The sequence below is a fragment of the Halichoerus grypus genome, chromosome 6 (assembly GCF_964656455.1).
Source record: "Halichoerus grypus chromosome 6, mHalGry1.hap1.1, whole genome shotgun sequence".
NCBI lineage: Eukaryota > Metazoa > Chordata > Mammalia > Carnivora > Phocidae > Halichoerus > Halichoerus grypus.
The window spans coordinates 139,473,823-139,490,465 of NC_135717.1; the positions used below are offsets into that span (position 1 = coordinate 139,473,823).

The 16,643-nt window shown below is 35.8% G+C and overlaps 1 protein-coding gene across 10 annotated transcripts in view; it reads left to right on the top strand.

The window, feature by feature from the left end:
• The window catches only part of NAV3 (neuron navigator 3), a 799,918-nt gene that overhangs the window by 741,200 nt on the left and 42,075 nt on the right, over nt 1–16,643 (top strand). For all 10 annotated transcript variants that reach the window (XM_078076338.1, XM_078076339.1, XM_078076337.1 and 7 more), the window contains 2 exons: nt 5,166–5,249; nt 14,079–14,190. In XM_078076338.1, coding sequence (XP_077932464.1) covers nt 5,166–5,249; nt 14,079–14,190 — 196 coding nt within the window. The remainder of the gene's footprint in view (nt 1–5,165; nt 5,250–14,078; nt 14,191–16,643) is intronic.

Genomic DNA, 16,643 nt, shown 5'->3' on the forward strand with positions numbered 1-16,643 from the left:
AGGGGGAGTGGGAGAGGGAGAAGCAGGCCCCCCGCTGAGCAGGGAGCCCCATGCAGGCCTCGATCCCAGGACCCTGAGATCATGACTTGAGCTGAACGCAGCCACTTAACCGACTGAGCCACCCAGGCGCCCCTGTACAGAACTCTTTAATATAAGTCAAAAATTATTTTTAATCTTATAATCCTATTTGGAAGTAGAGATGAACCTTGTATTTTTTTAGTTTCTTTAGACTAAAAGTAAACTTTCTACCTTTTAGTTAAATAAGATCACTACAATGAGCATTGTTGTATAGAAGTGAAGTAGTAAAAGAGCCATGATTTTTATAAGGATGAATTACAGTGGGTTTGGCTCTGTAGAAAATATCATTAACTGTTGTTTTAATTATTTAATGATCATTTAAGTGTCTAGATATTCATTTTTTACTCAATATTTTAATAATTCTATCAGGACTAAAATGATTTTCCTTAATTTGGTTTTTTGTTTGTTTGTTTTTTGTAATTGATCTGTCAATTGATCTGTGTTTGGGCCTGGCATAATTATATTTGTAGAGAGTCCACACAGTAATCCATGTTTTAATTTTTAAATTTGAAACTTACCTGCTTCTCTATTAAAATGCTTTGTTCCCACTTTGTTAAAAGGGGCAGCATAGGTGCACCTGGGTGGCTCAGTCGGTTAAGCATCTGACTCTTGGTTTTGGCTCAGGTCTTGATCTCAGGGTTGTGAGATGGAGCCCCATGTTGGACTCTGCGCTCAGTGTGGAGTCTGCTTGAGATTCTCTCTTTCTCTCTCCCTCTGCCCCTCCCCCTGCTTTCTCTCTCTCTCTCTCTCTAATAAATAAATAGATCTTAAAAAAAAAAAAAAAGGAACAGCAGTAAATTAGAAAGGTGCCCAACCAACTCACTCCTCATTTGACTGGCAGAGTAAAACTCCATTCAGAAGAATGTGCGCTGAGTCTTCCCATCCACTTGTGAATTCTCTGATCAGAGCTGTAGAAAGCCCTGGAAGGACTCTCTGTAAAGCACTTCCTACTAGGATGTCTTTAGAAAAGAGAGAGGGGGCACCTGGGTGGCTCAGTCAGTTGAGCTTCTGCCTTCGGCTCAGGTCATGATCCCAGAGTCCTGGGATCGAGTCCCACATCAGGCTCCCTGCTCAGTGGGAAGCCTGCTTCTCCCTCTCCCACTCCCCCTGCTTGTGTCCCCTCTCTCGCTGTGTCTCTCTCTGTCAAATAAATAAAATCTTAAAAAAAAAAAAAAAGAAAAGAAAAGAGAGAGGGTGTGTTGGCAGATACTGCTGTCCGACCTTCCCTGGACCAGTGCCCCACCCATGAACAGGAAGAAAAGAGGAGCCCCCCAAGCAAGCATCTGCAAATGTATGGTCATATCATGCAGTCAGCCGGGTGCCCTCTGGCCTCTCACCCACACCTTCCTACAGCCAAGTCAGGTGGGGAGCACTTGTTTGTGTTCTAATATATTTTGTTTACGAACCTCAGCTCTTACATATTTAGAAATGGGTACTAAGACTAGTTATTATTTCCATTTTTCAAAGATACCACTGAATGAATATGTCACAAAGGGTACTTTTTTTTGCCTTTCAGCATATAGGTCTTTTAGCCAAAAATCTCTCAGATGTTATTTTGTTTAGGATTGTGTCCAGTTTTTTGCTCTATTTAATATTTTTATGTATTCTGGCAGTTACTCTTACTTTTCTGCATCTCCTTTCACAGAAAACAATTTTGCACATATTAACAATGACAAACACTGAAGGAACAATTTTATAATGTGTAAAAGAAATGTGAAACCTTATTTATGATAATTTCAGAATCATTTTCAGTTCGTCTATTGATTTTCAAATGTAAAGTCACATTTATATATATCTCCATATAAATCTATGTATTTTTTTTTTTTTTGGTTGATGGACTGTCACTATATTCTGGGTGAATGAATACAATGCAGGCATTTTTCATAATCTTTCATTTTACTGTTTAGCAGCACAATAATTCTGTTTATGTAAAGATTCAGATTATATTCAGATTATATTATAGGATTCCAAAACTAAAGACAATATGTACTAGAAATACCTTCCCTTAACTAATATCTAGCCATGTCTATTTTATTCCCTTGACAACCTTCACCTAACACAGGTCGGAGAGTATTCATTATCATACTGATACAATTTTACTGTGGTTTGAAAATTATGCAGCTGCTAAGAGAAAAGTCAGAACCAAGTAAACCATGATCAGTAGTCCCCCTAAAAATCCACAATTTTAAAAAAGTCATCATTTATTAAGTTTCTCAGATAAGATCTATTTCCTGTACTCAATTGGTTTTACTTTCCATTTTCTCTCTGTTGAGGTGACAAAGATCATCACTGGTAGGAATGGTTTCTGTTATTGGTTTCTTGGACTCCCTTTCCATTAACCCAATTGGTGAGAACTTTAACCTTGAATTACCTTCAAAATAACAAAGTTAATCTGATAACCTAAGCCAAGGCCACATAAATTTAAAGCAGTATTTCACTAACATACTTCTAACATATTTTTTCATGGAGAACAATGTGACTCAAAATGTTCTTTGGTAACCAGTTATACATTTTCTTATGAATAATTAATGAACAGCAATGTTCCAAAGATTGAAAACTGACATTCTCATAGTGAACATTTTGTATTAACTAGTAGCTACAAAATACAGGCAGTATATTTATTCAGCAAGTTCACATTCCTACTTTCTTTGTCATATTTTAACTCCTGTTTAACTGAGAAAATATGCATAGAAGGTAAAGTAAAATTTTCTTTCAAGTTTATACATTCAAGTTTATATATCCGATAAGTAAGCCTTACTTATTGTTGAGGAGAATTAAAATTGCAATATTGAGTAGAATCTTATATTTCTTTTAGTAAATATTAACAGTGGTTTCTGGCCAGAATTTTCACTATTCTAAAAGAAAATGAGTAATTTTATTTTGGGATTTAGTAACTCATCATATAGTCATAGCAGGATTATTGTTAATAACCTAAACTGGAATCAGCACAAATGGTAAATCATGGGCAAACATATTATAAATCACATAGAGCAATGCATTCCTGCAAAATCTAACTCCTGTGACACCCACATGGGTGAATCTCAGAAACACAATGTTAAGAAAAAGAAAACAGTCACAAAAAAAATTGTGCCATATGATTCTACTTTGATAGTTTAAAAAATAGACAAAGCTAAAACATAGTGTTTAGGGATGCAAGCTTAGTGGTATAACTATAAAGAAAAGCAAGAAAATAATTACCATAAATGTTACAATACTAGTGGTTATTCTGGGGGAAGGGACAGGGGACAGTAATAGGGAAAGGTAAGGGAGAACTAAGATCTTCGATTGTCCTATTTCTTGACTTGGCTGGTGAGTGTATGAACGTTCACTACGTGAGAAACCAGTGAGCTATGCATTTTCATTTTGTTCACTTTTAGTATGGCTAATATGGTTTAATATGGTTTTGTTAACTTAAAATTTTTTTTACAATAAAAAAGGTTATGTATGAGAGAAAATGGAACATAACCTTGTGCTAATTTCTGATATATTAAGTCTGATGCAAGGATATTCCTTGTCGTCAAAAACATTTTAAACTACAAAATACTATTCCTTTTTTTTTTTTTAAAGAGTGTTATTTATCCTATTAAATCTGCTAACTAACCTTGGAGTATAATTCTCAAGGTTGTGTGTGTGTGTGTTTGTGTGTGTGTGTGAGAAAGAGAGAGAGAGAGTTGGTGGGGGAGGGAGATAGAGGCAAGAGGGAGTGGAAAAAGAATAAAGATTTGTACTGGTGGACTGAAGATTAATAGAAGTATTCTCCACAAATTATCTTTATATTGTTGTGTTGGGAAAAGGAAGGGAGCACAAGATAAGCTCAGTGCTAGGAACAGAGACACCTTTATATTGTGATACTATCGGAAGGGACTTGTACATTCTAGCTGTTACCAATAATGGAATAAACTTCTCGCTATTATCAGTAATGGAATAAATTTCCAGTGCCCTAATTCTTTGGATTCCTGCCATCCATCTCATAATAGTTACCTCGGCCTTTCAGCTCTGCTAGAGTTACAAGGTGATGTATTTTAATAAGTCCTTTTACTCCCTTCTCTCAAAAAATTAATCTTTGCCAAGGATTGCCAAATTCCCCCCCCCCACATAGTTTATTACAGATGTAGGTTGTAAAATGTTCTATCGTCGTATCTTTGGAAGGGCACAATAAAATTCCATCGGTTTAAGATAACACATCTGTGGTTCTCCTCAAGCAACTGTTGAGAGATGGAAGCACCTCTCCATGCTTAATATTCGGTGGGTGAAGCTACTGGATAATGGCATGCCAACAGAAACTGGCCTATTCTAGAGCTGTAAGATTGTCAAATACTTCTTAATCATAAGAGTTAGGGTTTTATACTGTAATATGTATAATTCCCTGAGATTTAAAATAAAACCCGAAAGCCATGAAAACTTAAATAAAATATGACTGAATATTATTTCTAGCTGGCCTCCCTGCACTTCCTTAGTTGAAGGGAATAAAGTAGAAATAAAAGCCCTATTATTGAAAGGAGTTTGGAAAGTGAGGACAACTCTTTCTGATTCCGTTCTTTGTATGCACAAAAAAAGGAAAGATAATGTGTTAGCTGTCAGCAGATGTCTGCTGAAGGAGAGATCATTACAATGAAGGAGCTAACAATATCTCCAAAGGTCATCGTGCAGGTACAAAAATGAGAAACATTTGTCCATTGACGATGGCAGTGACCTCCTCTTGAGCTTTAAGTCTAAAAACTTGGCAACTCAGAACTTTATTCAGTATTTTGGGTGTCAAATCCTCTGTGATATGCAAGTCAGAAGGTGTTATTATTTGCAAAATACCATCCCTTTTCAGAAGTTGGACTCACATTAAATGTCAAAAGACAGAAATGCTGAATTTAAACTGAAGTTTTTTTTTTTAATTTTATTTTATTATGTTATGAGAAATGACATAAACAAAGATTTACGTTAAAGGAGAGTCATCATTGAAAGCTAACCACGGTGGGCATAGTGTTTAAAGAGTTAGAATACCTGAAATTAAGCATTTTATAAAATCAAGAGTTTTCATCCATCCATATAAGGTTCTGACATTTAAAACGTGTTCCTTCCATTTTTGTTCGCAGGCTCACCTCGTAGCAGCTTTTGAAAAGAGTTTAGGGAATATGACTGGCCGACTACAAAGTCTAACCATGACAGCAGAACAGAAGGTATGTCCAGGAATTGCCATGGGGGCTTGAAATAAGACAGCAAGTTGCATAGGATGTTTGAACAATGCATGAGATGCAGCTCCTTCAACATAATGTGGCAGAGGATCCTTTCCATACTAAATTGGAAAATGACAAGATAATACTTTTTCTTTTCAGATTTTAATTTCTAAAGACATATGATTCAGATTAATCCATAGTAGGACACACACACACATACACACACACACACAAAAGAAGTTCTATCCAGGCAGCCTATTATTTTACTCGTGGTTGGACCTATTAAAAGAATACCAAATGTTAAGGAAGAGAAGCAGTTGTATAGGAGAAGAGTTAGAATATTCTAGGAACAACTTGTTATGCAGTTGACAAGAATTGCACTCTGACAAGAATTCTCACAAATGCATGGTCTGTAAGCCCAGATATAGACCATGGTTGTGAGCGGAGATACCCATGGAGAAAGTCTGGAGGAGATGCGAGGACTTTACAAAGCAAGGGGCTCACATTACAGCATCTATGGGACAAGAGACTGAAACACTGACCCTGAGCTGAAGTTTAGAAATACAGAATGCTAAGTGAAGAGTTGTGTCCTTTTGGAGTAATGGGGATTAGTTGGCATCTGGGGATGCTGTCTTTGAAAAGTCAAGTTAATTCATATCACAAACTTTAAAATAAACCTGAAAGGTTTTATGGAGGGGGAGAAGGAATTCTAAAAAGAAAGAAACAGAGAATTTAGTTCATGAGGCAAACATATCCAAAAGGTGCGTGTTGCCGAGAAAGAATCTGGACACTTTCCGTGGGATGACCAGTAACTTACCTCTCTGCCATTATTTTGGTGACCCAAACCTGAGTCCTTGCATGGGTGTTAGAGACAGATGAAGTCTCTAAAACTGTATGGAAACATTTGTAAAAACTGCATATGTGCATAATATGAGCAGATATCCACAGTTTTCATCTAATTTCCAAAGAGATCCAAAATCTAAAAAGCTTTGGATATTTTCAGAATCAGTACCTATATCTGTCCTGAAAGATGGCTTCAGTTTTGTCTTCAATTCTGTAAAGTATGTCATTAGCTTTACAGAACTAGCATATGTTACCATTTGGTCAGTTTACCATTTTTTAAATTAAAAAAAAAAAAAAACCTGAATGAACAGACCAATTAAACTCAAGAGAAAATCAAATATTCCTGTAATAGCCTGGTGTAATTAGCAAACTGTATTTTATTTGCCCTTATCTTTCATTCTCCTATTTCAAAGATTTCCCCTGCTTATGAAAGAGAACACTATCCATCTCTGTCAAACCTGTTCTGAAAGGGAAGATGATAAACACCTTTTGAGCACAGGAATTTTATCTTCATCTTTTTTTAAGGGGGAGAGAGGCAGTCCAGTTTACCACTTCACTATGTAACCTAAGAGCTCAGCAAACAGGATGACGAGGTCTTTTAGGACAGCCAAGTGGGAAAGAATATGAATGTTGGAGCCCGGGAAGCTTGAGTATGAATCTCGGGGAACCTCTTAAGAGCTGTGGAATCTTCTTTTGCTGACCCTCACATTCATCATTTTAAAAGTCAGGTTTATAATAACTACCTTGTAGAATCACTCTGAGGAATAAGGAAGATGCAATATGAGGCCACATACAGTGGATAGTCAAAAAAATTGTTACCTTTCTTTACATTTCTCTCCTTTTTTCCCTTAAAAAAAATATAGGATAAACCAAATTCATCATTGGCCATGTGCCAGGCATATTGCTAGAAATCATGGTTAGTACTTAAGTCTCACTATCTTTAAGAAATCAAAATTAATGTTTTTTACCATCCCATATTCACTTCTTTTATATTTATAAATAAAAGTTCTCATAGAAATTGGAAACTATGCATTTGTTAATTTATAATGCCTACGAATAATGCCTGAATGTTTTTAAATACATCTGCATAATACACAGAATTTTATAATTGTGTACACATTAACCATAAAGGAACATTGCCAAAATTATAAAATTTTCTCAGAAGATATCATGATGTCTGAAATTGCCTTGCCATTTTTAAACTGAAAATAAAGTGATTGCTTGTCTCATTGCAAGCCATATGCACAAACAATGTTAGTAAGTAGTTTATTTTATTAATCTGAGATTTATAACTTGCATATTTCCAAGGTGGCTTTGGGAATCATAAAATTAATTGCAATATGATATGGCACAATTCAATAACAGAATCTAGTGAAAACAAGTAGAGGAATGTATATAATAAGATGCCTGAGCCTATGTAATTTCTACCACAAAGCACTGAATGGAATTGAATGTCAAGGAAGCTAAGGCACAAAGGGAGATTGCTTGGCATGTCTAGTTCTCATTTTCTGACCAGAAGAGCATAATTTAGATCGGAGAGACAAACTTTTGGGCACTGAATTCAAGGACAAATTTATTGTAAAGTTTCTTAAATTGGGGTCATGGAATAACAAAAGACAAAATCGCTGTTCAAATAGACATTTCTCTAAAAGCTGAGGGCATAACATTTAATCATATTTCAGTGAAGTCATTTCTTCAGCGAGCTGAGATAAAAGGGTATATTGCTCTCTGGTGATCCAACAATCCTGGGAAAAAGATTAGTGCATATAGAGCAGAGGTTTTGAAACTGTTCTTGGAGTTCCAAGGCTCATTTGTCCATTTAATCATTCACCAAAGTTATATTGAATTTCTACTGTGTACAAGAGACTGCCCTAGCTACTGAGACTTCAGCAGTGAAATTATATATATATATATATAATTCTATATACTACATATAATATATGTATGCATTATTTATATATACACACATGCTGTTTATATCCTAGTTTATAACTGGTTATAATATAAAATAGAGTTTATATTACAGTAAGTGACAGATTATGATAAAAATATAGGATTTCAGGTGAAGATAAGCACCACTGAAAATGTTAAGAGTGAGGATGTTGGGAGGCAAGGTGGGATGCTAACACATGAAGCAACAAAAGCCAAGGTGGTTTCATGTTCTTGGCTACATACTTAAGAAATGTAAATGAAACTAGGACTCAAATCCAAGTCTTTGGGCTTCTTCTAGCTTCAAAGTATGATTTTCAACAATCATATGGCATTAATAGTCTGAAAACTATATCAAAATATTAGTTTGATTTATAGACCAAGTCCATTTCCTTGAATAGTGTCTTAAAATATTACCTTGTTCCCAGATGCCATATCTAGAATCCTGGTTGTCTTGCCAGAACACTGCTTTTATACCCTTATAGCCTGGTGAGAAAGAAAGATGTATATGAATCACTCAGGAGGCAGAAAATTTGGGGTGCCGTTGGAAATATAATAGTATAGTGTCCTGAGCGTACTCACAGGGGACCCCTGCATCTTCACTTAGGTTCCAGAGTAGGGGTGTCACGGGGGAGCCCCTTTGGGCTCTAGGAGGAAGATAAAGATTAATTCCAGGAAAATGGGGGACTATGTGTTGTAGAAGAAAGGGCACCATGAGCGTGAAGAGCAAGGAGGGAAATTAAGGAAGACATTAAGGGAAAAAGAAGGGATGTGGAGAGAAATGTGGAACTAAGCCTAGAAAGATGTCTAAGGAATCTGATCCTTGAAAAACAAGGAGCCGTTCCAAGGCTTTTGACTCTAGACTAACATGATAAAAGTTAGTTAATGAAGATCAATCCAGCAGCATTTCCTGATAATTTAACAGCATCCTCAGTAGCCACTGGAAGGCTACATGTTACATAATAGTAAGTCTATAAGTAGGAAAAATTAAGATAATTGTCATGAATGCTTGTTGGCTGGAGAGTGAAATTGTCTCTAGGTATTGCCCGATACCTAACCTAAGGCATCACAGATTGTGACAGTGACAGAGTCTGATCAAGAATTTTACCTGGAGGGCGCCTGGGTGGCTCAGTTGGTTGAGCAACTGCCTTCAGCTCAGGTCATGATCCTGGAGTCCCGGGATCGAGTCCCGCATCAGGCTCCCTGCTCAGCAGGGAGTCTGCTTCTCCCTCTGACCCTCCCCCCTCTCATGTGCTCTCTCTCTCCTCTCATCCTCTCTCTCAAATAAATAAATAAAATCTTTAAAAAAAAAAAAAAAAAAAAGAATTTTACCTGGATTTATGGTCCTTGTCCCTTTATTAGCACTTCTCCACCAAGATTCTTTGAGAGAATTAAGACTTAATTAGTGAGTAAATTTTTACTCACTAAAAATGTATCATTAGAGTCAGAAAATACGTTCACTAGGCTTTTAGAGCATAGGATAATTTGAATCCATGTTATTCATGGAATCAAGTTACTTGCACTACTGGGATTAGGGGAACTTAGTGCATTTTGTTAGAATCAGGGCTGGTTGGGTTCTTTCAGTAGAAAAATTTACAAGATTTCAAGGCACACACATAATCGTGGGGAGTAGGACATGTTCAAATTAACAACAGCTAGATAGTGTAAGTTTAACTGAGTGTCAGTGTATGGAAGCAAAAGCAGGTTTAGTGCAAATCTTTAAGAGTCTTGCCTAGAAGGTCAAGTTGGTTGATGAGATTTATTGCAAAGCTTGTAGGATTTTTAGCAAGGCCTGTGTCCAGGAGAAATTTGGAAAGAGGTCAGATGCAGTTAGGAAATTAGGTTGGAAAGGACACCAAGCAGGGCTAGTATTATGACAAAGTATTTGATCATCTCATTTTGAAGCATTCCAAGTCTGACCTTGATAACTTGTTTAGCTTCGGAGACATGTACAAAGCAGTTAGAAAAAATATTGACTCCATCCAGCTTCTTTTAATGAGAAACTCTCATGGAAAACTGGAATCTTACATGATCAGCAGGTGTTTGGGGCATCATTATCTTGAATAGCTTACTATAGGTGAATGCAGTTTTAGTTTGGTTCCCACTTTCAAAAAGTGAGAAAATATCAACGAAGTATGATCTGATCATCTAGTCCCAAGATCCTGTACAGAATCGTCCTAGCCCCCATCTTCTCTTTGGTATATAATGAAGAGAATGGAAACTGGAAACTACTGAGTTAGAAGAGGCTTTCAATCCATATCTTGATGGCATATACATTTTCCAGGGTTTTTTCTGAAAGTTGAATAGTTTCAGAACTGAAGTATCTTCTATTTGGTCACCTTCAAAATAAAGAAACTAAATGAAAATATTTCAGAGTATCAAATGATTTTATATTTGGCTATTTCTAGAACTCGCTTCTAATTATATTTCTGATCCACACTCCCCACCATGGCCAAAGAAAAAGGAGGATTTCATAGTTGTACTTGGAAGCAGCATTGCAATTTCTAAGCATTATAGTCACCTTACAAAAATATAGCTTAAGGGATGCCTGGGTGGCACAGTCAGTTGAGGGTCTGACTCTTGGTTTTGGCTCAGGTCGTGATCTCAAGATCTTGATCTTGGGGTTGTGAGATCGAGCCCTGCCTCAGGCTCTGTGCTTCTCTTGGAGTCTGCTTGGGATTCTCTCTCCCTCTTTCTCTGCCCCTCCCATTTGGGCTCTCTCTCTCTAAAATAAATAAATAAATCTTTTCTTGAGAAAGAAAAATATAGTTTAAAAATAAATGTGAACCACCAACTGTAATTATGAAGGAGAAAAAAAGGAAGACTAGAAAAAAACTATTATAAAACAATTTCTATGTCTCAGCCAAGTTTTCATTTTAAAGTGCTTATATTAATCTTTATATACTTACTGCTGGAAAAGAGAGAAAGGGAAACCTGACTTTGTTGCCATCCAAAGGAAATGATTTCACTGATTTAGCCATATCCAGACTTTCTGTTTATAAAGAATAATAAAGTCACTGATGTTTTTATATGGCACCAAAGGTGATCAAACACCCTCTTGTTAAAACATACATAGAATTGAAGCTTTACATAATTCTTTGATGGGGAGAAACACCTGTTTAACGTAGACCAGAACATTTGAACAAAATCATCCCAACATTTACTGAGATCATAAATCTCAGTGAAAAGACAAAGTCTACAACAACTAAATAAGCTGAATGCATTAAATGATCTGGAAGTACAGAGAAGGATCCTTTTTTTCTGAAAGGAAAGCTAAGAGGTTTCAAGCATATGGAGGCATTTCACCAGGGCCTTTAATAGTGAGAAAAATACTTAAAGCAAAGGGAGAAATCATATGGGAAGACTCAGTGAAAGGGATAGTTCTAGTTTGAGTGATGCAGAAGGTGGCTCTCATTAACTGAAATAAGAAAGAAGGAAGGGATTTTTGCAGATATGAAGAGATACCTAGTTCAGGTTTGGATAGATTATCAGTGTCAAATTTAACTATCTTTTTAATTAAAGACACTGGATTATTTTATAGGCCCTTGCTTATACTTATAAAGTTTTCCTGAAGAACTACTAATATAATTTGGCTAAACTAATTTTTTCATACACGTGATTTTCTCAATTTACGTAATGAATGTATTTGTTACCTAGTTATTCTTCCTTTGGGTCTATTGTGCCATGCTGAATAACAACTAACCTGTTAATATCTGTTGTTTTTTTAAAAGATACTTAATTTTAGGGGCACCTGGGTGGCTCAGTCGATTGAGCGTCTGCCTTCAGCTCAGGTCATGATCCCCAGGGTCCTGGGATTGAGCCCCACATCGAGGTCCCTGCTCAGCGGGGGGTCTGCTTCTCCCGCTCCCTCTGCCCTTCCCCCCCAACTTGTGCCCTCTCTCTCAATAAATAATCTTTTAAAAAAAGACACTTAATTTTAGAAGTAATCATTCTTCTATCTCATATTAAATGCAGTTTTCTGAAAAAAATAATATTCCCTGAGCATTCCACTTCTAAGCTTTCTAAAAACAGTTTTGAGAAGAGATTTCTCTAGAAAAGATTAAAGTTTAGACATTGGAATAAGTCAGCTTACTCATAAAATTAAGCTGTATTTTTTAGACCTTTGTATGAGATCTCATTTCCATTTTTCTTCTTTCAACCTAAGGCCACATATTTCAGCAAATTTTTTAATCCACAGTACAAGCACTATTGATTTTAAAGTCAAGGATGAAAATCTGATTTTAATTAAAATTTAATGTGTATTCCAGTTTATATGTTGTAAAATTACTATTTAAATTATATGATTCATTAAGTATGCACTTAGAGCTCCTTTTGTGAATAGTTTTCTGGTAAAGGCAGAATGAATTTCAGTAAACATTTTATCTATTGGGAGATTTATTTTAAATGAAAAATACATTAAATTTTGGAAAACTTATCTATTACTAATTGAGCAAGGGACAAAATTATAGATAGAACTTGGAGAGACTGAGAAATTATGATGAATTGGATCTGAATTTTGTATTATGGCAGTGGAAATTTTCCACAAACATGTTATTTTTCCTTCATGATAAATATATGCAAATTAAATTACAGTCAAATATTTGAAGATCCAGCTGTGACTCTAGGAGGTTGCTACAGATTGTTCATTATGAGATTCTTTGACTTATAAACTATTAGAAGTCTGTAAGAGGGTTTTTATTTTTTTAAAATATCTGTCATCTATTAGATATATGTCAGATATCCAATGAAAATAGTTATAAAGTTGGTTATCATTTCCATTAGCATTGCCTGTTTTTTTGTTTTTTTGGTTCTTTTGGGTTTTTTTTAAGTGTCTAAGGTTAGAATAGTTTCTGGATGTTCTTATATCTGAAGCTATTTCCTCCAAAGGTGATTGTCCTGATCTTACCTTTTTAATATATTCTGGGAGATGGAGAGTAGGAATAAACTATTTACTATGGAGTGAAGAACCTGAGCCTGATTCTTTGGATTGCTACCAAAGATGATAGAGAAGATGATCAATGACAATTACATTCCCTAGGAATTCTCCCTCTAAGAGGCTGACAAGAATTCTAATTTTTTGAGTTGCCGACACTGCCAGGAATTCTGGATGCCCCTTGTTTTTGAGCTCCTGAGGGAAATACTGCCCATGCTGAAACAATACTCTGCTTCTTTTTTGGAGAAGCACATATATCCTATCTTCTTCATTCTTCCTCGTAGTCATTTCTGATAAAAAAAATTCACTTAGATAACTGTGAAAAATCATTTATATGTTCATTGGGACACATCTTAAAGTTACCGTGAGTTCAATAAGAAAATAGATGTTTCATAACAATTTGATGTGTAAGCTACCTTTTTTTTTTTGATAAATTAGTATTATTTAAGGACTGTAGATTGCATGTATTTCTATTCAATTAAAAAAAAAATTCCTGTGTTGCTTTGGCTTGGTAAAATTGGGTCTCCATACTAGGAAACTTATTGGATGAAAAGTATCAGAATCTAAGATGACCTTGATTTGCCCAGCAGAATTTAATAAGATGACATGTAGTAGGAGTGAGGTAGGGATGAGTTCCCGCTTTTATACTTGAATATAAAGAATCAGTTCCCCAAGTGCAAAATAAAGGAGACAAAATATGCAGTCATTCATTCAATAAGAACTCAGGGTTTCCGGCTGACAGTAAATGCGATGTGGAGCACCGGTACAATTCTGCTAGCTAACTCTGTGATCTAATCATGGTGGTATTAGTAAGTGTGGTATAAAATGCGCACTGTGATATCTTGCTTTATTTTGCACTGTTCAGCTTTAGGTGCCACCCTTTGAAAGGAATAAAGACTATTCAGATCCCATTAATAAGAGTATAACCGAGACATTTTTCTAAAATTCTCCTTTACATTTAGGTAAATAAGTTGTTAGATATGACTTGACAAGGTCAGTCAGGCATTCAGATCTCCCAGGACGTTCGCACTACATAAAATGAAACCCATGTGATTGTGAATTATGAACAAGGACATTTTACTTTTCTCTCTAGGTACTAAAACTTCTAAATTCTGTTTGTTTCACAGGAGTCTGAACTGATAGAACTAAGAGAAACCATTGAAATGCTGAAGGCCCAGAACTCTGCTGCCCAGGCAGCTATTCAGGGAGCGCTGAATGGTCCAGACCACCCTCCCAAAGGTATATTGAGAACTATTGCCATTTTTCATCCAATATAATAAGTACCAATTTTATTTTATTTTTTAGAGAGAGGCTGCTTTTACTTAGTGGCACTACCTTTTATAATGGATAACTTGGCCTTAATGCAGTTAGAATCCCAGAATTTAAGAACAGTAGCTTTCCTTATCAATATTTTTTTAATTAACCTTAAGGAATTTCCTTCTATAGTCGTACATGTTTTTCTCCATTTGATTTGGTGAAAGTGGGGATGTCGGGGAGGTTACTTAATACATTCACATCTGACTTCAAGCAAAACACACCCTGTAAAGAGTATGAAAATCTAGATCTGTAAACAAAATAATCGATATGGTAAAATACCAAGTAGTAGGTATGAGGAAGAGCTCATTCTGGGTGGAGGCAGTAAAAAAGGCACACCTCTTACAGAAATGTTAAAAATAGTAAGAAAAAGGACTAAAAGTCTGCTTTTCATTATTACTATGCTTCATCAGTTCTAAACAATAATAAAATAATCTTATTTGCCACCACACCCTCCTTAGCTTCCCACTGAAGAAATGCTTTGTATTCATCTCATGTCATCTTTTTTTCTTTGCATAGGTTCTACTTATTCATGTCCTAACTCTTTTCAACAGCATTCAATATGCTCAACTCCTCACCAGCTTAAAAAAAAAAAAAAATGCTTTTCTAAATCCTGAATGCCCTATCATGTACTTTCCCATTTCCTGGTGAATCCTGGGAACATTTTATAGAATCTTTTTAATGTCTCCAGCAGCCAGTCACACTTCGGACCTCTGGAGGGTGGCTTCTCTTACCATCAAACCAGAACTGTTCTCTCCAGGATCCATAATGACTTTCCGGACACAAAACCCAGTACAACACTAAAAATTCGTATTGTATTTGACTTGTATATAGCATTTGACACTGATGTCCTTGCATTCTACCTGACACATTCATTTCTTCTAATGTTTGTAACATTCTCACTCTGAGTTTTTCTCCTGCGCCTTTGAAATCTCTTTCAAAGTTTCTTTTGCAAGTTCACTGATTTGTATCCATTTGTTAAATGTTAGTATTTCTTAGAACCCAGTCCTCAACTCACTTCCTTTATGATTTGGTACTTTGTGATTCTCTTCATCCTATCTAAAAGTCTGTACAAACTCACCTAATCCTCTAGCTATAATTAACATTTATGTGTTGATAACTGTCAAATATATCTCTCCAGGCCCGGCTCATCTCTTGAGTTACAGATCTATAAATCTAGCTGCCCCAGAGAGAGCTCCATTTGGTTATCTTTGGATGTCTGTTTGTCATGCTAAATTCAACATCTCCAAATTTGAACTTGTCATCTTCCCTCTTAGCCTGCTTGCCTTCAGTATTCCTTGCCTCAGTAAATGGCACCACCATCCTCCCATATAGCCATAAATCTAGATGTCAGTCATAAGTCCTCCTCTCCTCATTCATTAAATCACCAAGTTCTGTTGATTCCAGCTGTTAAATATCTCTTGGATCTGTTCCCTTTTCTTTCATCCTGCTATCACCATCCCTCATCTCTCCCCTGAACTATGACCAAAAACTCCTAAATCCTTCCTGCCTTTCATCTTATACCACTTTATAAGTGGTTCTTCACACTGAAACCAAAGCAATTGTCAACAACAGGTATCCCATTGCCTTTAGGATGAAATACAAACTTCTTAACATGACATAATCTCTCTTCCCCAGCTTTGTTCATTCAGCAAATATTTATTGACTGCCACTTATTAGCTAGACACTGCTCTAGACCTTATTCTCTGCTTTTTTGTCACGTTGTATATTTCAGCTACCCCAAATTTCTTCCAATTCTCTAAAAGTTCTTTATATGTTCTGGTTATATCTACTTAAAATTTTCTGCCTTGTTTGTTCAGCATAAAAACTTTTTGAGACCTTATAAGAGTTGGCCTAAATATGTCTCCTTGACCCTTAAGCTAGATGAGGTCCCCTTGTGATATCTTTCTGGAAATAACTGTACTTCTATCCAAATGTGTACTATACTTTGGTGCCTTAATTTATTTAAGGCCTGCCTTTTCTGATCAATGGTAGGGTGGTTTGTTTTTTCAATCCACGTGGCTATGATGATGCCTTACACACAAAAAGGGCTTATTTGAATTTTGATTTTAAAAAAATGTAATTTTTAAATACTTGAATTTATTATATAAAGTGAGATATACTTAAATTGAAGGAAAAACTAGTTCCCTAGGGGCTACTTCTGTTAAGAATTTAGCAACTTTCCATGTGGGAGAGTTGATTTATATGCCACATGGAAAATTACTGCATATTTAAAGCTTATCTTAGAGCTATAATAAAGCAGCTTATGTTCTAAAGTCGTAAATAGGTCCAGAAGGGATTTTAAAAGGCTTAATCCTTTCTTTAACACAGTACAAGTCACTCAAGTAAAACTTTCTGGAAGGATTCTTTTAACATAG